Consider the following 23,387-nt stretch of genomic DNA (forward strand, 5'->3'; position numbering starts at 1 on the left):
AATCACTTGAACCAGGCAGGCAGAGGTTGGGGTGAGCCAAGATCACGCCAGTGCACTCCAGCCTGGGCGACAGAGAGAGATTCATCTCAAAAACAAAAAAACAAAACAAAAAAACCATTTAAATAACATTTAAAATACACAAACCAAAACCATTTCAGAGAGCCTCAAAAAAAGTACAAAAATTACAGAAAGAGCAGGGTGCGGTGTCTCATGCCTGTAATCCCAGCACTTTGGGAGGCCAAGGTGGGTGGCTCACTTGAGGTCAGTAGTTCAAGACCAGCCTCGCCAACATGGCGAATCCCTGTCTCTACTAAAAATACAAAAATTAGCAGGGCATGGTGGTGCGCGCCTGTAATCCCAGCTACTCGGGAGACTAGGGCAGGAGAATCGCTTGAACCTGGGAGGTGGAGGCTGCCGTGAGCCGCAATCACTACACTCCAGCTGGGGCAACAGAGGGAGACTCCGTGTCAAAAACAAAAAAAAACAGAAACATTTTTCTGCTACCAAAATGAACCACCCAAAGGCAATGGACAAGTAGTATGGTAACATACTGGAATTCCACAGAAATACTCAACCAGGAAATTACCCAGTGACATTCTGCAGAATGAGTTTTTTTTTTTTTTTTTCAAGTGAAGTGACAATTACCTAATGGGAATGTGGTTTGGAAGTGAGTGTCACCAATGTTAGGTCAGATGCTCAAGAAAGCCTTAATGTGTTCTTCTCCCTTTGAAAGTAGAATTATGACGGGAAACTGGTTCAACATGCAGTACTGTAACAACTAGGTTTCCTTAAAACAAAGCCATTTACAAAGGAGCCATATAAATCTACATCCTCGGCTCTACTGAAAACAAGGCAGAAAATTATAAGCCTTGAAACAAATCAACAGCTAAAAACTGTCAATTTTCTTGATTGTTCTGAGGACCTCAGACCCTTCAACTAGTAGCCAAATTCTTGCCTCCCGAAGATATTTTAAAACTAAGGGTAGAATGATGAAATTCTAAACATGCCCCAATAGATACACTAGCCAGACTCATAGTAACTGAACTCACTGCTGTTTAATGCGAAATAGACAAGTACTGTAAAAAGATAACTAGTGCTCTACCTTCAGCACTCTCGAAAAACTTAAAAATATGAAACCTGGCCAAGCACAGTGGCTCTCGCCTGTAATCCCAGCACTTTGGGAGGCTGAGACGGGTGGATCACCTGGGGTCAGGAGTTCGAGACCAGCCTGGGCAACATGGTGAAACCCCCGCCTCTACTAAAAATACAAAAATTAGCTGGGCGTGGTGGCAGGCACCTGTAATCTAAGCTACTTGGGAAGCTGAGGCAGGAGAATCGCTTGAACCTGGGAGGCGAAGGTTACGGTGAACCGAATTACGACCACTGCACTCCAGCCTGTGACAGAGCGAGACTCCATCGCAAAAAACAAAAACAAAATCTTAGCCAGGCGTTGTGGAGGGTGCCTATAGTCCTAGCTACTCAGGAGGCTGAGGCAGAAGGATCACTTGAGCCCAGGGATTTGAAGTAACAATGGGCTATGATCACACCACTGTACTCTAGCTTGGGTGGCAAAGTAAGATCCTGTCTCTAAAAATAGTAAGTAAAAAGTTTTTTAAAATACACACAACCTTGGTGTTCAGGCTTTGGCTACAACTCTGGCCCAGGAGGCCAGAAAAAAAAAATACACACAAGGCATTCAGAAAGAACAGTGAGTAGATAATAAATCTTTAGTTTTATTAGAGTGACAAGACTGCAATGTTTTACATAAGGGATTGCTGTTCTCAGCTTTGAGAGCCCTCTCCACACTCTCTGCAGGGCTCGCTTACCACGCTGTGACTTCCACTAGAGTACACTGGGCATCTGATCCCTTTATAGATTCCTTCAGGACCACAACTGATTCATCTTGGTGTTATTTCAAGTGCCTAGCACAGCACCTTACATTCAGTGGACTGGTAAATGTTTGTTAATTAGTTGCCAGTACACATATCTGAGCAAAACCAGAAATTCGCATTTCTGGAAAAAATTCCATTCTAATACTGCTAACTCAACCCAGAAGGTTATCAAATCTTTTTCATTTCTTTCTCTCCAACCAGAAAGTATTATGTGAAAACTTTCAGACATTTCTTCCCCAGCAAACCAAAGCAAGCAAATCAAGGCTTAAAGTCTGTCCTCTACATTACCTCCTTAACTTGTCCAAACTGAAATTGCTGTCTTTTCACGCACTACAACTTCAGAAAAGGTAAAAAATAAAGAACAGAAGAATGCAATGAGATATGTACTAACAGCACTACGTAAAACCTGCTTCAAAGAGGGTTTATTCCAGTCAAAATTTCTAACAGTTTAAACAACTGCACAACTTGGCACAGCATATCCCTAGATGATGCCTTCGCTTGTTCCCTAAATCCTCACTTTCAAGCCATTCATACATGTAAAACCATGAAACAGACAAAAAGGTCAGCCATGGCAGGAGAAGTAAAGAAAGGCTGTGTAATACTACTGTGATACTCCAGGGATACTGTGGGGCCTCTACTCTACCCCATCTGCTGTCCCGTTGAAGCCTAAAAACGCCTTTATATGAGCACAGTTCATGCAGGCACTTCAGTCTCAAAAACGGATTCTCAAATATAGAATTTTCGCTATCATCTACCTCAACAGACAGAATTTAACATAATAAAGTATAAGGGCCTTTCTGGATTAAACAACCATTACTTTGATTTGGGATCCTCTCTACTCTGGTGGCCCTGAAGAGGTCACTTCTGAGATGTTCCAGCTTAAAACTGAGAATATTCTAAAAAGTATCTGCCAAGTGGTGATGGTTGCATAACCTTACAAATATACTAAAAGCCACTGAACTGTACACTTGACTTTTCTTTTTGGACAGTGTCTCATTTGGTCACCCAGGCTGAATGCAGTGGTGCCATCATAGCTCACTGCAGCCTCCAACTCCTGGGCTCAAGAGATCTTCCCACCTCAGCCTCCCAAGTAGCTGGGACTACAGGCTTATGCCACCACACTCAGCTTTTTTTTTTTTTTTTTTTTTGAGATGGAGTCTCATTGTCACCCAGGCTGGAGTGCAGTGGTGTGATCTTAGCTCACTGCAACCTCCGCCTCCCAGGTTCAAGTGATTCTCCTGCCTCAGCCTCCCAAGTAGCTGGGACTATGGGCGTGCACAACCACGCCTGGCTAATTTTTATATTTTTAGTAGAGATGGGTTTTGCCATGTTGGCCAGGCTGGTCTCGAACTCCTGACCTCAGGTGATCCATCCACCTCGGCCTCCCAAAGTGCTGGGATTACAGGCATGAGCCACTGCGCCCTGTTGTATTTTATTGTTTGTGGACACAGGGTCTCAGTCTCACTATGTTTTACAGAGACCTCAGGCAACCCTCTCACCTCAGACTCCCAGAGTATTGGGTTTATAGGTGTGAGCCAATGCGCCCAGCTTGTACAGTTGAAAAGGGTGAATTTTACAGTGTGTAAGTTAAATCTCAATCAAAAAAAAAAAAAAAAAGCTGGGTGCAGTGTCTCACACCTGTAATCTCAGCATTTTGGGAGGCCAAGGTGGGCAGATCACCTGAAGTCAGGAGTTCAAGACCAACCTAGCCAATATGGTGAAATCTCATCTCTACAAAAACATACACAGAAAAGAAAAATAGCTGGGCATGATGACAGGTGCCTGTGATCCCAGCTACTTGGGAGGCTGAGGCAGGAGAATCGCTTGAACCTGGGAGGAGGAGGTTGTAGTGAGCCGAGATCATGCCATTGCACACCAGCCGGGGCAACAGAGCGAGACTCCGTCTCAAAAAAAAAAAAAAGGCCGGGCGCGGTGGCTCAAGCCTGTAATCCCAGCACTTTGGGAGGCCGAGACGGGCGGATCACGAGGTCAGGAGATCGAGACCATCCTGGCTGACACGGTGAAACCCCGTCTCTACTAAAAAATACAAAAAACTAGCCGGGCGAGGTGGCGGGCGCCTGTGGTCCCAGCTACTCGGGAGGCTGAGGCAGGAGAATGGCGTGAACCCGGGAGGCGGAGCTTGCAGTGAGCTGAGATCCGGCCACTGCACTCCAGCCTGGGCAGCAGAGCGAGACTCCGTCTCAAAAAAAAAAAAAAAAAAAAAAAATAGGCCTCCTCCAATAAATAAGGCATTCAGCAAATACTGAACGCTACAAAACAGAATGTTTCTCTTTAAAATTCAAGTTCCACAATACAATCTGCTAAGTTTTGGAGACAGTGCCTCCTCTAAGTACTGAGGGCTGCTAGTTTTATTCCATGCTTATTTCTTAATGGCATTGAGTTTTAAGAGGCATTAAAGGTGGGATGATGCAAAGAACACCACATCATTACTTTAGAAGCTCTGGCTGTTCTAGAAAGTCCAAATAACCCTAAAAATCACTAAACCAGTTTCTTACCTAAGAATAAAAAAAACTAGGTGCAAATTACAACTTAAATACATCCTATCAGAGAAAATGCTTGTTCTAATACACATTAAACCTTGCCTTCTACATTGTCATTCATTTGGGAACCTCAATTTTTAAGGAGAATCTCTTGGCCAATTTACTTGGCTCTAGAGAACTGCGCTTAAATGAATTACACTTAATTACACTTACATGGGTTCCACTTAATTATTTCTTGGGAACCTGTATTCTTTAGTTTTCAAAGATATCCAAGGTCAACACTGAATCCCAAGGTCTGACTCTCCAGGCTCCTTCAACAGCTTTCCTGGCAAGCAGTTTAAAAACACACCCACCACAAATTTCAGCTATGGCTTAACTAAAGAACAAAATGTGCTGCTAGCCCTATAGTCCACTTCCTCACTATCAAAAAAACCTTGTAAACTTTTTGGTTCCCCTTTTGTAAATTTCAATCCAGGTGTTATTTCCTAATTTCCCCCCTGCTTTTTACAAGCACTGATTGTTATCCGATGCTGGCTTTTTATGGACTGGAACATGCAATCCAACAGTCTCAATGTAACTCTGGACCTCAATTTAGAAAATCAGTTCTTTTCCAAATAGATATCTTACATAGGATAATTTTTTAAAAACATTAACTGGCATCTTGGTAGAAGCAGTTGGTAAACTCAGTAACACCAAAATAGTTTTCTGATTAAAAACAAGAAAGCTGACCACGATGTAGGGATTTTCTTACTGACAGCTACTTCCCTACAGGTTTTCACATCTCCAACTTCTAGCATTGTTAAAGAGAAAAAAATTAGGTCTAACTACAAATTAGCAACTATCAGGAAGAGAGAAAGCCTGCATAAAACGTAATACCTAGTCACCAACAGGCACCAACAGTGACTATTTTAGACCAAGGATGGTTATTTAACCCCGGATGACTGGCTGGACAGGCTGTAAATGGAATCCTGAGTCTAGTCAGAGTCCTGAGTCTAGTCAGAGTGGTGCTGGTGGCTCCACAGAATGGAGGAAGAGCCAAAAAAGAAAATGGCTGGATAAACAAAATCTGCAAAGTAAGGTAGGGAATGGGTACTTTTAGGAACTGAGAAGTGAACTAGGTTAGGCAGTCAAAATGGCTTGATATATCAAGTCAAGAATTACAAGCTAAGCTTCCTTATTCAAAAGGAAAACATCGTCTACGGCCATACCATCCTGGACGTGCTCGATCTCCTCAAATCTCCTCAAAAGAAAACATCAACCATCCACACAAACAAAAGAAATGCCATTGTCAATAAAACCACCAAATCAACCGTGTTGACGTACATACGTCATCAGAGTGTTTCTCCAAACGCTATCCTTTTACCACAAAAGAGCAAACGGTGACAAGTCTCCGTAGAAACCAAACTCCTAGAGCACTTTTATAATGTCCACTTATCTAAGAACCACAATACAGAACTTTATTTTTTTATATGAAAAACATAAATGTATTTCTCATAACACAATACAGAACTTTAAAGAGAGAAATCAACAATATGTTCTCACTTAAAATGCGCTGGAAGTCATGACCCAGCCCATCAATGTCCTGGCTAAATGATGAAAGGACGTTCAGCCTTTTCCTTCCTTTCTCATTTTCTCTTTAAGGAAACACTGACAGTTCCTAAAATAAGCACCATTAGGAAGAGAATACTTAAGTTCAGTCATTTGACATTCCTACAAAATCAGTACCTGAAAGCATGCTACCTACCACAAAATAAGCACCATTTTAAGAATACTTAAGTTCACTCATTTGATATTCCTACAACGTCAGCACCTGCAAGCAGGCTACCTACCACTTAAGCAACCCCTAAGTACTGGAAGATGTTTAAAAACCAAAGTTAATTCGAAATCACAGAATGTATGTCTACTAGCTACAGTCAGAAAGACACGTGACAACTATTAAATTATAACAAATGCTCAAGTGTCTGAAGAAGTAGACTGAATTACTGACACACGAACACAGTGAGTTATTCCAAGCAATCTGAATAAGGTCAACGATTTTACAGCAATGAAAATTCTCTAAACGTGTCGCTGACAAAGGAGAAAAGTGTAAGCCTCACTTTAAAAAGCCAAATCAGTATAGTCTCCTATCACACATTAAGTGAGGAATCCTAACTTTGCGGCACTTTGTAAACTTTAGAAGCCTACACAATGCTAAAGGTAAAACAGATCTTGGTACTGATAGCCAAGTTTCTGCCCGATCACAAGGCTGCAATGCATCTTGGGATCCCTTCAGGACGGTTCAGGGCCATGGATAATTTAAAACGTAATTACAGTTTCAACAGTAGGAACTGCAGCAGGAGACGCTCTCTCAGCTGGATCTAAGGTGAAAGGAAAACTCGGGCATTTGTCTTCCCCCACTCCTCCGATCTCTAAAAGCCCACCCGACTGATTCCTGGCTCCATCTGCGCCTCGTGGCGGTGATCCGCCGCGGCCCCCACTCTGTCCCATACGGTTCACATCTCAAGCGGGTAACTGCGGACTCCAGAGCAGGGTAGGGGCGCGGAAGGGCGGCACTCGGGTCCGGGTCTTTGGGCGCGCTACCCGCTGTCCGCTCCCCGCCCGGCCACCGCCCCGGGCCGCCCCGCGCAGGCCGGCTCCCGGGCTCGGGGTGCACCACCTAGGCGGACGGCGCCACTGTCAGCGCCCCACGTGCCGGCCGGGCTCCAGGGCCGCGCGCCCCCGGGCCGCACCCCTACGCCATGTGGGCTCCGGCGCCCTGCCTGGCTTCCTCCCGCGTCCCCGGGGCTGCCCCGCGTCCCGGGCCTTTACCCGCAGGGCCTCCCGCGCCGCTGCCAGCTCCGTGGTTGGTGGCGGCGCCGCCAGCTGGGGGTGGCGGCGCTGCCGGGCCCCGCAGGAAGGACGGCACGAACTCGGCGGCGTGGACGTTGGGCACGAAGGGCTTGGCGTTGACGTTGAGTTGCCGGCTGAAGGCCGCGCTGAGGTTCTCCCGCTGGGCCTCGGCCGCCGCCGCCAGGGAGCCGCCGCCGCCGCCACACGGGCCCGGCCCGGGGGCTTCCATGTCCGCCTGGTCCCAGCAGTCGGGCGCCGAGTCGCTGCTGCTGCTGCCGCTGCTGCTCCCGCCGCCGCCGCCGCCACCGCCACCGCCGCCACTGCCCGGATCCATGATCGGGGGGGCCGTGTGTGTGGTGGACAGAGAGCGGGAAATGGAGGCAGGGGCGCCCGGCCGGGGAGGAGTGGGCCGCGCTGACCGAGGGAAGGCGGCGGGGCAGAAGGGCCGGGAGCTAGCGACAAAGATCCCCGGCGTCGCCGCGGCAGCAGCTCCAGTCCCGACTCCACACTCGCGACGACGACAGAGGCGACGGCGGCGGCGGCTCAACCCTCCTCCTCGTGTCTGCGAGCGGATCTCCTCCCACCTAACCACCTCCGACTGCCTCACCGCCAACCCCACGCCCGGCGCGGATTGACCCCTCACCGCTACCCGTACCTTCGCCTCGGTAGTTCTCTGTTCTGGCCGCCCCCGTTTCCGGCTATTTAGCACGGCGGGAGGCGGAACTACAAGTTCCGGCAGCGCCCGCGCGACCTCGCTGCGGTTTTCCCGGGGGCCGACGGGAGTCGGAGTTCAGGGACTGGGCGCAACCGGAAGCCGCTCCGGATCCCGGCAGGCAACGCGAGGAGGGGGAGGTCTTGTGGCTGCTCGACTGCCCCACCTGTCACCGGGTGGGGGGCAGGGGCAGGCTCTGGTTGGTGCAGCTGTGGGCTGGGCCGAAGACCGAGAGTCTTTTAGCCCATAGGAGGGGTCCACTCTGGCCTGTGGGAGACAGGGTGCGGGAAAACGGACAGCATCTATAACGTGGGGAAGAAAAATACACTCAGCTCCCGAAAATTCCTGTACTCTCTTTTCACCACCTTTCCTGCGTTCTCTGCCTCACAGTCTCCCTACCTTGTTCTCTCTCCACCTTCTTTCTCTCTACCCCCAGCCAGATTTTGCCCTACATTTCAAAGCCGGTGCCGATTTCAAAGCTGATTTCATTTTATGTAATCATTTGGTGGAAGAGACAATAAAACTGTGAGATGTTCCAGCTTAAAACTGCAGTGTGGCTCATAAATCGCTGGGGCCCAGGCTCTGCCCAGGCAGAAGGGATCGTTAACTGGAAACTTTCAATGACTCACTGTTTGTTTGACTAGTCATATAAAGCCTTCACCCAAATTTTTCCATCCTTTCCTCCTCCCTGCCAAAGGGTTTGCAAATTAAACAGAGGATTGCCATATTCCATGGTGTATCCGGCTGTACCTAACTAACAGGGTTATTTGGTGAGTCCAGCTTCCTTATGCACCATTAGGTGAAGTGCTTTCCTCTTGAATGGTCTGATTTGCTCAAGAATTCCTATGGTAGTTTTCATTGACTGCATCTTACACTTACAGATTGCAATTAGGTAAACCTGGGAAAAGAGCAAAAGCAAAAGAGAAATACTTAGAGTTAAGAGGCCGGGCGCGGTGGCTCAAGCCTGTAATCCCAGCACTTTGGGAGGCCGAGACGGGTGGATCACGAGGTCAGGAGATCGAGACCATCCTGGATAACACGGTGAAACCCCGTCTCTACTAAGAAATACAAAAAACTAGCCGGGCGAGGTGGCGGGCGCCTGTAGTCCCAGCTACTCGGGAGGCTGAGGCCGGAGAATGGCGTGAACCCGGGAGGCGGAGCTTGCAGTGAGCTGAGATCCGGCCACTGCACTCCAGCCTGGGCTACAGAGCGAGACTCCGTCTCAAAAAAAAAAAAAAAAAAAGAAATACTTAGAGTTCGCATTTAGGCTCTTCATGAAGTAGGAAAAATGTTGCTCTGAGTACCTGTTAAGTTTTCCTGTAATTCACCCATGTGGAGCCCAAGACAGAGAAAAACATATTGTTAGTATTTTTCTGAAAAGAGTCTAGACAGGGTGCAAATAATCTGCCTAGAAATTACAGAGTAAAGGAAGTACATACATAGAATAGATGTTTCTGAACAACCTTAGGTTGTTTAAAAAAAAAAAAAAAAAAAAAAAAAAAAACTGGCCAGGCGCGGTGGCTCAAGCCTGTAATCCCAGCACTTTGGGAGGCCGAGATGGGCAGATTACGAGGTCAGGAGATCTAGACCATCCTGGCTAACACAGTGAAACCCCGTGTCTACTAAAAAAATACAAAAAACTAGCCGGGCGAGGTGGCGGGCGCCTGTAGTCCCAGCTACTTGGGAGGCTGAGGCAGGAGAATGGCGTGAACCCAGGAGGCGGAGCTTGCAGTGAGCTGAGATTCGGCCACTGCACTCCAGCCTGGGCGACAGAGCGAGACCCTGTCTCAACAACAACAACAACAAAAAAACTAACAAAATCTCGATCTAGATCTGTATTTTAATTTTAAACGTCTGTATTGTAAAGATAAGAGAGAACTCAGCCTAATGAGATAGGTCACAAACGATGCTCTCAAGTATTTTTCAAAAGAGTCCTAGGCTACAGTAGTTTGAATTTAATTTTAAACTACCAAGCTTTATGGATTGAAAAAACACATACCGGCCAGGCGCAGTAGCTCATGCCCATAATCCCAGCACTTTGGGAGGCCGAGGCAGATGGATCACGTGAGGTGAGGAGTCCGTGACCAGCCTGGCCAACATGGTGAAACCCCGTCTCTACTAAAAATACAAAAATTAGCTGGGCATGGTGGCACATGCCTGTAATCCCAGCTGCTCAGTAAGCTGAGGCAGGAAAATCGCCTGAACCTGGGAGGTGGAGGTTGCAGTGAGCCAACATTGTGCCACTACACTCCAGCCTGGGCAACAGAGTGAGAGTCTGTCTCAAAAACAAACAAACAAACAAAAAAAAACGTGATCCACCCTCCTCAGCCTCCCAAAGTGCTGGGATTACTGGTGTGAGCCACCGCGCCCGGCAGAGTTTGCCTCTGCTTAATAGGAAGTTTTGGTTATAGCACATTATTATACCCGAAGACCTAACTGAGTCATACTAAACAATGTCCATTTTAAAGTTGGTGTTAAGTAACTGTCAGATTTACGGAGAACTTAACAACTGTTATAAAAATTAGAACTTCATTTATGCGAGACCTGTATTGCTATTGAATAAAAGATGTTCGCCTTATATTCACAAGAAAAAATACAAGGTGTTCAAAATGAAATGCCTTCTCTTTCCAGATTTTCATTCCCCATCCACCCACTCCTAAGAAAATGTCAACACAATCAGCGGGCTCAAATAATGAACTACACATCCTTCTCCAAGCATTTTGTCTTTGAATACTGCTCTCCTCTTTGTAGCACCCCTACAGCACTGAATGGTCCCTTTCTCACAGGTTAGTTCTTTACATCTAATTGAATTAGCGGAGTTTCCTTCTGCCTGGTTCTTTTTCTAGGGACAAAGGCAGAAACTGTTTAGACTGCTGCTTAGAAAAGCAGTTGATGTCATTAATTTCCTTGTCTCTGAACAGGATAATTATGGTTATTCAGGAAAAAATCTACTCCATTGGATTTCCAAAGCTTTCACCTGCCAGACAGACCTCCAGCAGAAAAGGGAAAAATCCTTCTTGTTAGTTGTGCTAAGACTGAGCAACTTGAGGGCAGGGTCTTACCTTAATCTTCTTTACATTTCCACTGCCTAGAATAATGCCCCGTATATAAAAGGTGCTTGATCAATTTAACTGGCTGATACTGTCCTTTGATACTCATTTAAGACTGTTGAGACGTAGGGCTAATTTTATTTATTTATTTGTTTATTTATAATTTTTCTTGAGACAGAGTCTCGCTCTGTCGCCCAGGCTAGAGTGCAGTGGCGTGATCTCAGCTCACTGCAACCTCTGCCTCCCAGGTTCAAGCGATTCTCTCCCCTCAGCCTCCCGAGTAGCTGGGAGGGACTACAGGTGTGCACCACCACACCCAGCTAAGTTTTGTATTTTTAGTAGAGACAGGGTTTCACCATGTTGACCAGGATGGTCTTGATTTCTTGACTTTGTGATTCGCCCTCTTCAGCCTCCCAAAGTGTTGGATTACAGGCGTGAGACACTGCACCCGGCCTGTATTTTTTTTTTTTTTTAGTAGAGATGGGGTTTCACAATGTTGGCCAGGCTGGTCTCGAACTCCTGACCTCAGGTGATCCACCTGGCTCGGCATCCCAAAATGCTGGGATTACAGGCGTGAGCCACTGCACCTGGTCCAGAAATAAAACAAATTTAATATGCGTGTTTGTTGCCTCCTTGACCACCAACCTAGTCCAATTCTGCCTCTTCAAAAAAGGCAACCACATGTTGCCTCTTCCTTTTCTCCCCAGAAAAAAATTATCTTTATCTTTTTTTTTTTTTTTTTTTTGTGACAGAGTCTCACTCTCTCTCACTCTGTTGCCCAGGCTGGAGTGCAGTGGCACGATCTTGGCTCCCTGCAATCTCCACCTCCCAGGTTCAAGCGATTCTCCTGCCTCAGCCTCCTGAGTAGCTGGGACTACAGGCATCTGCCACCACGCCCAGCTAATTTTTGTATTTTTAGTAGAGAGGAGGGTTTCACCATGTTGGCCAGGCTGGTCTCGAACTCCTGACTTCAAGTGATCCACCCACCTCTGCCTCCCAAAGTGCTGGGATGACAGGCGTGAGCCACCACACCCGGCCTTTTTTTCTGAAACAAAGTCTTGCCCTGTTGCCTCGGCTGCAGAGCAGTACATGATCACAGCTCACTACAACCCCGACCTCCTGGGCTCAAGCGATCCTCCCACCTCAGCCCCTGGAGTAGCTGGGACCACAGGTTCAAGCCACTTACTTTTTACATTTTTTTTGTAGGGGGTGAGTCTCACTATGTTGCCCAGGCTGGTCTTAAACACCTGGGCTGAAATGATCCTCCTGCCTCAGCCTCCCAAAGGGTTAGGATTACAGGAGTGAACCACCACAGCCAGCCATACATTGCCTTTACAGCGTGGGCAAGTGGGAACTTATATCCAAGAAGCAGGGAGGGGGGCAATGAATGGAAACAATTAAGAGGAAACATCGGCGTAAGGGGGATTCTGGCTAAGCCCACCTAACAGGATTCTTGCTGAAGGCAGGTCAGGGTGACCAAATATTACCTAGAGGATGGTGGAGGATGAGGAACCTGATCAGCTATGGAAGATGATCAGATATCAACGGTGGGGGGTTCTTGCTAAACTGACTTAGCAGGGTTCTTTGCTAAAACTGGATTTAATAAGGAAGTGCACAGATGGGCTTTGCAGAAGATTCAGAAGCCTGACTAAAGTTTGGCCAAACAAAGAATCTTTGTCATGTGTGAGATTAAAAAAAAAAAAGGTAAGGAAGCCGGGCATGGTAGCTTGCACCTGTAATCCCAGCTACTTGAGAGTTTAACGCAGGTGGATGGTTTGAGTCCAGGAGTTTGAAACCAGCCTGGGCAACATAGCGAAAGACTGCATCTCTACAAAGATAAATTTTTAAAAAAGACAAGGAAAGGCTGGGGGCGGTGGCTCACGCCTGTAATCCCAGCACTTTGGGAGGCTGAGGCGGATGAATCATGAGGTCAGGAGTTTGAGACCAGCCTGGCCAACATGGGGAAACCCCTTCTCTACTAAAGATATAAAAAATTAGCCCGGCGTGGTGGCGCGTGCTTGTAATGCCAGCTACTCAGGAGGGTGAGACAGGAGAATCACTTGAACCCGGGAGGCAGAGGTTGCAGTGAGCCGAGATTGTGTCATTACACTCCAGCCTGGGTGACAGGGTGAGACTCCGCCTCAAAATAAACAATAAATAAATAAGGAAAGGCTGAATGGATAGCAGATGATGATGATAATGATGATGCTATTGTTAAAACTTGGTAATGCCAACATGATCAAAACGACACTGAGCCCCAGAGCTCTGTCTTAAAGGACAGTCAATTGACCAGCTCATGTGCCAGAACTGGCTTCCTTGTCAGCTCCTGTGGGTTAATTGCCTTTTCAATGAGCAGCTACAAAAACCAGTTATCCTGGTTTCCCCAGGAATCAGAGACGCTTCTGTGAGTCAATCTTTTACGTCACTTTGCAGGTCTCATTTTCTGAGTCCATCCATCTGGAGGAAGAGATCTTAGTCAATAAAATCACGGTGCCTTCTGTCACTAAAACCCAGGAGGCATTAACACTCATTTACACCCCCTGGGTTTCCCTGTAAATGGACTTGTCCCCCGCTGGTAGAATGAAGCTACCAGGATCACTCTAAGAGCTGCCAATTTCCTACGCCAGCATAGTGCAGGTCTCCTCCCTGTACTGGCAGAGCTAGGCCCTTGAAAGGTATCTGAACAGCGGCTGTCCCCAGGTTGAATAGGCTTGTTGATTTACGCTGGAAATAGCTGTCTTGCTGTAATGATTGTCCCAGTACATCCACTTTGTGCATGTAGAAGACTCATAAGAGCATGGAGAAAGCCTGATCATCAACGTTTGACTCAGATGAAAAGCTGATTTATTCTGCAGAGACCAGGGTTCATTGTCATTTTCCATTGTCAAGGGAAGAAAACAAAGTTCAGAGACGTTGAATAACTTGAGATATTGACATATTGCTTGGCATGTTTTTTTGTTTTGTTTTGTTTTTGTTCTTTTTTCTTTTTTTCTTTCTTTTTTTTTTTTTGAGATGGAGTTTCACTCTTGTTGCCCAGCCTGGAGTGCAATGGCATGATCTTGGTTCACTGCAACCTCTGCCTCCTGGGCTCAACCGATTTGCCTGCCTCAGCCCCTCAAGTAGCTGCGATTACAGGCATGTGCCACCACACCTGGCTAATTTGATATTTATAGTTTTATTTTATTTATTTATTTGTTTTTGAGATGGAGTCTCACTCTGTAGCCCAAGCTGGAGTGCAGTAGCGTGATCTTGGCTCACTGCAACCTCTGCCTCCGGGGCTCAAGTGATTCTGGTGCCTCAGCCTCCCAAGTAGCTGGGACTACAGGAGCCTGCCACCACGCCCAGCTAATTTTTTGTATTTTAGTAGAGACAGGATTTCACCAGGTTGCTGAGGGCGGTCTCGAATCCTGAGCTCAGAAGATCTGTCCGCCTTGGCCTCCCAAAGTGCTGGGATTACAAGCATGAGCCATAACACCACAGTGCCCAGCTTAATTTCATATTTTAGTAGAAACAAGGTTGGCTGGGCGCAGTGGCTCAAGCCTGTAATCCCAGCACTTTGGGAGGCCGAGACGGGCGAATCACGAAGTCAGGAGATCGAGACCATCCTGGCTAACACGGTGAAACCCCGTCTCTACTAAAAAATAGAAAAATCTAGCCGGGCGAGGTGGTGGGCGCCTGTAGTCCCAGCTACTGGGGAGGCTGAGGCAGGAGAATGCCGGGAACCCGGGAGGCGGAGCTTGCAGTGAGCCGAGATCACGCCACTGCACTCTAGCCTGGGCGACAGAGCAAGACTCCGTCTCAAAAAAAAGAAAACAAAAAAAGAAACAAGGTTTCACTAAAAAAAAAAAAAAAGGAATGGAACTGCTGGATGATGTGGATATTACCTTTAATGTTACTTTAAAATGTGTTTACCTTTGGCCAAGAGCAGTAGCTCACACCTATAGTCCCAGCACTTTGGGAGGCTGAGGTGGGAGGATGGCTTGAAGCCAGGAGGTAAAGACCAGCCTGGGCAACAAAGTCAAGATCCTGTGTCAACAAAAAATTTAAAAATTATCTGTGTGGTGGTGCATTCCTGTAGTCCCAGCTACCTGGGAGGCTGACGTGGCAGGATAGTTTGAGTCCGGAAGACATAGGCTGCAGTGAGCCATGACCGTGCCACTGCATAGTCTTGGTGACAGAGGGAGACCCATCTCAAAACAAAAAACAAACAAACAAAAAAAACCTGGGCACAGTGGCAGCCATCTATAGTCCCAACTACTTGGGAGGCTGAGGCAGGAGGATCACTTGAGCCCAGGACTTTGAGGCTGCGGTTAGCTATGATCAGACAGTCCTCTCCAGCCTGGGCAACAGAGCAGCACCTTGTCTCGAAAAATATTAAAAAATAAAAGTAAAAGAAAAATAGGCTAGTCGCAGTGGCTCACGCCTGTAATCCCAGCACTTTGGGAGGCCGAGGCAGGCGGATCACCTGAGGTTGGGAGTTCAAGATCAGCCTGACCAACATGAATAAACTCCGTCTTTACTAAAAATACAAAATTAGCCGGGCATGGTGGCATCTGCCTGTAATCTCAGGTACTTGGGAGGCTGAGGCAGGAGAATCACTTGAATCCGGGAGGCCAAGGTTGTGGTGAGCCAAGATCACGCCATTACACTCCAGCCTGAGCAACAAGAGCGAAACTTTGTTTCATTAAAAAAAAAAAAAAAGTGTGTGTGTATATATATATATACACACACACACACACACATATATATATTTATTAGAGATGGAGTCTTGCTGTATTGGCCAGGCTGGTCTCAAACTCCTGGCCTCAAGCTATCCTCCTCCCTTGCTCTCCTAAAGTGTTGGGATTACAGGCATGAGCCACCATGCCCAGACAAAACTTTAAAAAAAATTTTTTTTATTTACCTTTAACATCACAACAGCCCTGAAGGGCTGCATGTGTTATCTCCATATTATCAAGATGAGAAAACAAAAGTTCACAGAGGTTGAATAACTTGAAGCCAGTTCTATCAGACCGCGAAGCTATGGCGCGCGCTTTCATCCTCACTTATGCAAAATCATAGCATCACTGGGGTTTCTTGCACAGGGAACTCAATCGGAAACTGTACAAGCCAGCTCCTGCAAAGAATACCTTCTAAAGTTTTAACGCATAAGTTTTCTTCTCATCAGCTGGATTAAAAATAAACCTCTGATTTCCTGGGAGAGGACCTCGGCTGGCCTCGGATAGCCGGTCCCCGCGGTCCGCGTCGGTGGGCCGCTCCGCCCCACGTGGGGCTTTCTTTTGCTCCGGGACGGGTCCATACGGAGAGCCCCTTGTCCTGGACAACGGGGTGTGGCCAGAAAGGCGGTCGCCCCCTCGCACATCACGCAACGCACGTTCGTGGGGAACCCGGCGCTAAACCCTTCGTAGACTACCTGCTTCTGGGTCGGAGTTTCGTACCTAGCAGAGCAGCTCCCTCGCTGCGATCTATAGAAAGTCAGCCCTGACACAGGGGTTGTTTCATTTAAAAAAATAAAATGAATGAATGCATGAATGAATAAATAGATAGATAAAGATCTGATTTTAAAATCTCACTGATTCAAATCCATATCAACTTTCAAAGAGGATTTGAAGCTTGTTGGAATAAAACCATAGGGGCAGTAATGTCCAAAATTAAGAAACAAGAGAAAAGTCAGAAACCAACACATAAAGAGAGAAGAAGGAGAGGGAAAGGGTATCAAGATTCTTTTTGTTTTATTTTATCATTAATTAATTAATTAATTTGATATGGAGTCTTGCTGTGTTGCCAGGCTGGAGGGCAGTGGCCTGATCTCGGCTCTTGGCTCACTGCAACCTCTGCCTCCCCAGCTCAAGCAATTCCCCTGGCTCAGCCTCCCGAGTAGCTGGGGCTACAGGCTTCTGCCACCAGGCCCGGCTAATTTTTTGTATTTTAGCAGAGACAAGGTTTCACCGTGCTGGCCAGGATGGTGTCGATCTCTTGACCTCAAGTGATCCGCCCACCTTGGCCTCCCAGAGTGCTGGGATTACAAACGTGAGCCACCAGACCTTCTTTTCTTTTCTTTTCTTTTCTCTTTTTCTCCTAGAATTGAAATTCTCTTTTCTTTTCTTTTTTTAGAGAGACGGGTTCTCTCTCACTCTGTTGCCCATGCTGGAGTGCAGTGGTGCAATCTTAGCTCACTGCAGTTTCGCACTCCTGGGATCAAGCAATCCTCTCTCCTCAGCCTCCTGAATAGCTGGGATTACAGGTGTGTGCCACCATTCCAGGCCAATTTTTTTTTGTTTGATTTTTTTAGAGATGGGGGGTCTCACTATGTTGCCCAGGCTGGTCTTGAACTCCTGGCTTCTAGCGATTCTCCTGCCTTGGCCTCTCAAAGCGCTGGGATTACAGGTGTGAGCCATCACACCTGGCCAAGATCTCTTGATTAAAGAGCAACTGATCATAATATTTAGTTCTAGGTTCCTTAGCACACAGGGAAAAGACAGACATTGGACAATGCACCTCTCTTTGGTAGCAGAGCACACACCAATTTATTCATTCATTTTACTTCAGTTCGTTCTGAGTCTACTGAAGGTCAACGAACATTTTCCTGATCCTGAAGCAATTTCCTGGGAATTGATGTTAGCATAATCAACACAACACCATTCATGGTGCTGGGGTCCTACCTTCACTTCCTGACTTTTGACTTCCCCAAATGTGACTGGCCCCTTACCGATAGGATCTTTTTTTTTTTTTTTTTTTGAGATAAAGTCTTGCTCTGTTGCCAGGCTGGAGTGCAGTGGCGTGATCTCAGCTCACTGCAACCTCTGCCTCCCGGGTTCAAATTATTCTCCTGCCGCAGCCTCCCAAGTAGCTGAGACTACAGAAGCATGCCCCCACACCCAGCTAATTTTTGTGTTTTTAGTAGAGATGGGAGTTTCACCATGTTGGCCAGGCTGGCCTCGAACTCCTGACCTCGTGATCCACCCTCCTCGGCCTCCCAAAGTGTTGGGATTACAGGCATGAGCCACGGTGCCTGACCCTTCATACTATCTTTATTGAGTACATGACTCGTATTGGAGATCAGGAAAGCAGATTAGACATTCACAGTGTATGTTTCTACAGAAGCCCAATATGCAGTTTTCAAGCCGTATTAAAGACTGTCCCTATCCTCAGTTCATTTCACTATAATTATTCTTGCCTCATGGATCAATTAACAATCATCTATTCTCTTACACCTTCTGTAATGGGGTTTGTTTGTTTTCCTGCCTCTAATTGTGTATTATGGGATTTGCTTTGAAACTGCCTTTGCGAAGATTAAGAGAGTGAGAGAAGCCTAGCATGGCTGCCTCTATCTTGCTTCTAGACTCACAGGCTGGCTGTCTTTGCTCATTCCTAGGTGTAGACCAAGCTAACCATGGAGGAAATGTAGCTTATTGTTTAACTTTTTTTTTTGAGATGTAGTCTTGCTCTGTCGCCCAGGCTGGAGCACAGTGGCCCGATCCAGGCTCACTGCAACCTCCGCCTTATTGCTTAACTTTGAAGCAAGGATGATAATAGTCCCTCCCTAAAATAAACCCCCTCTTTGCTCAGGGACCACCTTTGTAAACTAATGAAAGGATTTACGTTGTGGGAAGGGAGCGAATTCTGCTAAAATGTAGGCAAAGTTTCTATAATCCCTTACTGCTCAGAAGTCATATGACCAGAAGTCACAAGATTTGTGACTTCTCCAATTACTCCTGTAGATAACACTGCTATTATAGAACCCACAGTTGGTCTTTGAGATGTTTTTCAGACTATTGTATCCTGGCAACCAACTCACCCCATCAGACCCATGAATTCTAACTCAGCCAGTCCTATGGTCCTCACATAGGAACCACTTCCCACACCCCTGTGATTTCATCCCCAGTCAATCACCAGCACCCATTTCCTAGCTCACTGCCCACCAAATTACCCATACAATCCCAGTTTCTCCCTTGATCCCAGGAGTTTGGGACCAGCCTGGGCAATATGGCAAAACCCCATCTCTACAAAAAATACAAAAATCAGCTGGGTGTGGTGACGCAGCACCTGTAGTACCACCTGCTCAGGAGGCTGAGGTGGGAGGCTTGCTTGAGCTGGGGATGTGGAGGCTGCAGTGAGCCATGACCATGCCACTGTGCTGCAGCCTGGGTGACAGAGTGAAACCCTGTCTCAAAAAAAAAAAAAAGAAAAGAAAAGAAAAGAAAAAGAAAAAAAGAAAGAACCAAGTACAAATGTATCAGCAGGAACAGATCTTACAAATCTAATGTTGGGGGCAGAGAGGAAATTTGTAGAATATGTACAATATGACACCACTTGTGAAAAACTTTTAAAGACTCAGACTGAAAAAAGAATATGTTGTTATGGGAACATATCAAGCAGGAAAAGCATCTCCTCTGAGTTATCTGGAAGACTGGTTTGAGTAATAGCTCTAGTCCCTCCACTTGGCGAGCCTTGTGTTAATTGACCTCTTTCTTTACTGCAATCTCAATCTCAGTGATTTGGGTTTATCTCTGCAGCGGGCAAGAAGGCCAGGTGAGGTGGCTCATGCCTATAATCCCAGGACTTTGGGAGGTTGAGATGGCTGTACTGCGTGAGTCCAGGGGTTCAAGATCAGCCTGGAGGCCAGGCGCGGTGGCTCAAGCCTGTAATCCCAGCACTTTGGGAGGCCGAGACGGGTGGATCACGAGGTCAGGAGATCGAGACCATCCTGGCTAACATGATGAAACCCTGTCTCTACTAAAAAATACAAAAAACTAGCCGGGTGATGTGGCGGACACCTGTAGTCCCAGCTACTTGGGAGGCTGAGGCAGGAGAATGGCATGAACCCGGGAGGCGGAGCTTGCAGTGAGCTGAGATCCGGCCACTGCACTCCAGCCTGGGTGACAGAGCGAGACTCCGTCTCAAAAAAAAAAAAAAAAAAAAAAAGATCAGCCTGGAAAACATAGCAAGACCCCCATCTCTATTAAAATTTTAAAAGTTAACCAGGTATGGTGGTGCATGCCTGTACCCCTACTCAGGAGGCTGAGGTGGGAGTATTGCTTGAGCCCAGGAAGTTGAGGCTGCAGTGAGTGAGCCATAATTATGCCATGGCACTCTAGCCTAGGCAACAGAATGAGACCCTGTTTAAAAAAAAAAAAAGTCAGGTTAGCATCAAGTGTTGGTAAGGAAGTGAGGAAATAGGGACATGTATATACCACTGGTAGGTGTGCAAATTGCTATGACATCTTGGGAAAGCATTTTGCAACCTGTAATATTGATGTGGAGATGTGCCTATCCCACAAGCCAGCAATACAATTTCATTGTCAAGTACATTTCCTTGATTTGAACTTCCCAACCTGTGAGTGGCCAAGTGAATGACAGGTGCTGAGAAACTGATCCCCTCAGTGCCCACAGGACCTAAGTAGCTCCAGCCTTTGGGCGTGTGGCCTCTGCCGTGAGCAGCCTCCTGCTTACAAATACTCTATTACTATTTCTTGTGTGAGCCGGACATGAAAAGGATCGGGAAATACTGAGCTAGAGAAACTCCCTGGTGAGCACCAAGAGATGGGTTTAACGCTATTCATTACAGCACTGCTTGAAGTAGCCCAAATTAGAAACACCTATAAATGTCTATCAGTAGGAGAAGAAATAACTAAACATGATGGAATACTATTCAGCAATGATCACGAATGAACCAAATCCTGCTGGGTGTGGTGGCTCACGCCTGTAATCCCAGCACTCCGGGAGGCTGAGGCGCTTGGATTGCTTGAGCCCAAGAGTTCGATACCAGCCTGGGAAACATGGCAAAACCCCATCTCTACAAAAAATACAAAAATCAGCTGGGTGTGGTGACACAGCACCTGTAGTCCCACCTACTCAGAAGGCTGAGGTGGGAGGCTTGCTTGAGCTGGGGATGTGGAGGCTGCAGTGAGCCATGACCATGCTACTGTGCTCCAGCCTGGGCAACAGACTGAAACTCTGTCTTAAAAAAAAAAAGAAAGAAAAGAAAAAGAAAGGGAGAAAGAGAAAGAAAGAAAGAAAGAAAAAAGAGAAAGAAAGAAAAGAAAGAAAGAAAGAAAGAAAGAAAGAAAGAAAGAAAGAAAGAAAGAAAGAAAGAAAGAAAGAAAGAAAGAAAAGCAAATCAAATGTGTCAGCAGGGACAGAGCTTAAATACTTAATGTTTGGGGCAGAGGGGAAAGTTGTAGAATATGTACAATATGATGCCATTTGTGAAAAGCTTTTTTTTTTTTTTTGAGACAGAGTCTCAGTCTGTCACCCAGGCTGGAATACAGTGGGGCGATCTCGGCTCACTGCAACCTCTGCCTCCTGGGTCCAAGCAATTCTCCTGCCTCAGCCTCCTGAGTAGCTGGCATTACAGGTGCCCGCCACCAAACCCAGCTAATTTTTGTATTTTTAGTAGAGATGGGGTTTCACCACGTTTATCAGGCTGGTCTCGAACTCCTGACCTCGTGATCCGCCCACCTCGGCCTCCCAAAGTGCTGGGATTACAGGTGTGAGCCACCGTGCCCAGCCTGTGAAAAACTTTTAAAGACACACTTGGCCGGGCGCGGTGGCTCAAGCCTGTAATCCCAGCACTTTGGGAGGCCGAGACGGGCGGATCACGAGGTCAGGAGATCGAGACCATCGTGGCTAACACGGTGAAACCCCGTCTCTACTAAAAATACAAAAAAAAAAAACTAGCCGGGCGAGGTGGCAGGCGCCTGTAGTCCCAGCTACTCGGGAGGCTGAGGCCGGAGAATGGCGTGAACCCGGGAGGCGGAGCCTGCAGTGAGCTGAGATCCGGCCACTGCACTCCAACCTGGGCGGCAGAGCGATACTCCGCCTCAAAAAAAAAAAAAAAAAAAAAAGACACACTTAAAAAACAATATGTTGTTATGGGAACATATACAAGCAGGAAAAGTATTACAAAAGGCACAGAGAGGCTGCTGGCCAACTTGAAGAAAGCGATTTCTGTAGATGAGGGAAAAAAAGAAATGGAATAAGGGCATGGTTTTAGCTATACATGTAGCATTGCATTTACTTATTTTATATTTATTTATTTATTTATTTTTCTTGTGACGGAGTCTCTCCCTCTGTTGCCCAGACTAGAGTGCAGTGGTGAGATCTGCAACCTCCACCTCCCGGGTTCAATCGATTCCCCTGTCTTCCGCACAGCCGGCTCTGTATGAGTTACTCTTTCTCCATTGCAATTTCCCTGTCTCCTGATAAATTGGCTCTGTCTAGGCAGGGGGCAAGGTGAACCCGCTGGGCAGTTAAGGCCCCAGAATTTAGTTCGCAGGTAAGTGGAGCAGGAGTCACATCAATAGCATCCATTCAGTGGGCTGTTTTTCCGAGTCAGATGCTGTGCCAGGGCTTTTGTTTACACACCTCTTTGCATCCCCTGGAACAACTCTGTGGGCTTGGGATTATCCCCTCAGGAGGTAACTAGGTCCAAGACAGCAAAAGAACTAGCTCAGGATCACAGAGAAGTCGCATGGCAGAGCTGAAATTCAAAGCTTCATTCAGTATTCTTTTTTTTTTTTTTTTTTTTAAGGCAGGGTCTCACTCTGTCGCCCAGGCTGGAGTGCAATGGTGTGATCTCAGCTCACTGCAATCTCCGCTGCCTGGGTTCAAGCAATTCTCATCCCTCAACCTCCCGAGTAGCTGGGATTACAGGCACCTGCCGCCACATCCAGCTAATTTTTGTATTTTTAGTAGAGACGGAGTTTCCCTATATTGGTCAGGCTGGTCTCAAGCTCCTGACCTCAGGTGATCCACCTGCCTCGGCCTCCCAAAGTGCTGAGATTACAGGCATGAGCCACCACACCTGGCCTGTCTTCACATTTTTGCCATCGGCACTTATCATCTGTGCTGTTATTTACTTAATGCTTTTTCTTCAAACTGATACCCTTTTGTAATTGAATAAATGTACTTTAAAAGGAAACTTTATTTCTACAATAAATGGGAAACAAGTGTCTGTTACAGTGAAAAGAAAGTTATTTCGAAAACATATACAAAAGAAACAAAATATTGTAACATTGGCCAGATACTATTACCTGCTGAGACCCTCTCTTTGTTCAAAATGGAGATGATGAAAGCCCTGGAGATGTGTTAAAGATATAATAAGGCGGGGCACGGTGGCTTATGCCTGTAATCCCAGCACTTTGGAAGGCCGAGGTGGGTGGATCACCTGAGGGCAGGAGTTTGAGACCGGCCTGACCAACATGGCGAAATCCCGTCTCTACTAAAAATACAAAAATTAGCTGGGCATGGTGGCGCATGCCTCTAATCCCAGCTACTTGGAAGGCTGAGGCAGGAGAATCGCTTGAACCTGGGAGATGGAGGTTGCAGTGAGCCGAGATCACACCATGGAGCTGCAGCCTGAGTAACAGAGTGAGACTCTGTGGTTAAAAAAAAAAAAAAA

The 23,387-nt window shown here is 46.8% G+C and overlaps 1 protein-coding gene across 5 annotated transcripts in view; it reads right to left on the bottom strand.

Annotated features, from left to right (window-relative positions):
• The window catches only part of LOC105467752 (G1 to S phase transition 1), a 120,016-nt gene that overhangs the window by 41,813 nt on the left and 54,816 nt on the right, over positions 1-23,387 (bottom strand). For 2 of the 5 annotated variants that reach the window (XM_071083662.1, XM_071083661.1), the window contains one exon: positions 7,878-8,201. Coding sequence is in view for 2 of the 5 variants with exons in the window: in XM_011717444.3 (XP_011715746.2) it covers positions 7,202-7,556 (355 nt within the window). In the remaining 3 variants the exon portion in view is untranslated. Of the gene's footprint in view, positions 1-7,201; positions 7,837-7,877; positions 8,405-23,387 lie in introns of those variants that run through there. The other 3 variants (XM_011717444.3, XM_011717443.3, XM_011717445.2) reach the window with 2 other exon arrangements.

This window comes from Macaca nemestrina, chromosome 18 (genome assembly GCF_043159975.1).
Source record: "Macaca nemestrina isolate mMacNem1 chromosome 18, mMacNem.hap1, whole genome shotgun sequence".
Lineage (NCBI taxonomy): Eukaryota > Metazoa > Chordata > Mammalia > Primates > Cercopithecidae > Macaca > Macaca nemestrina.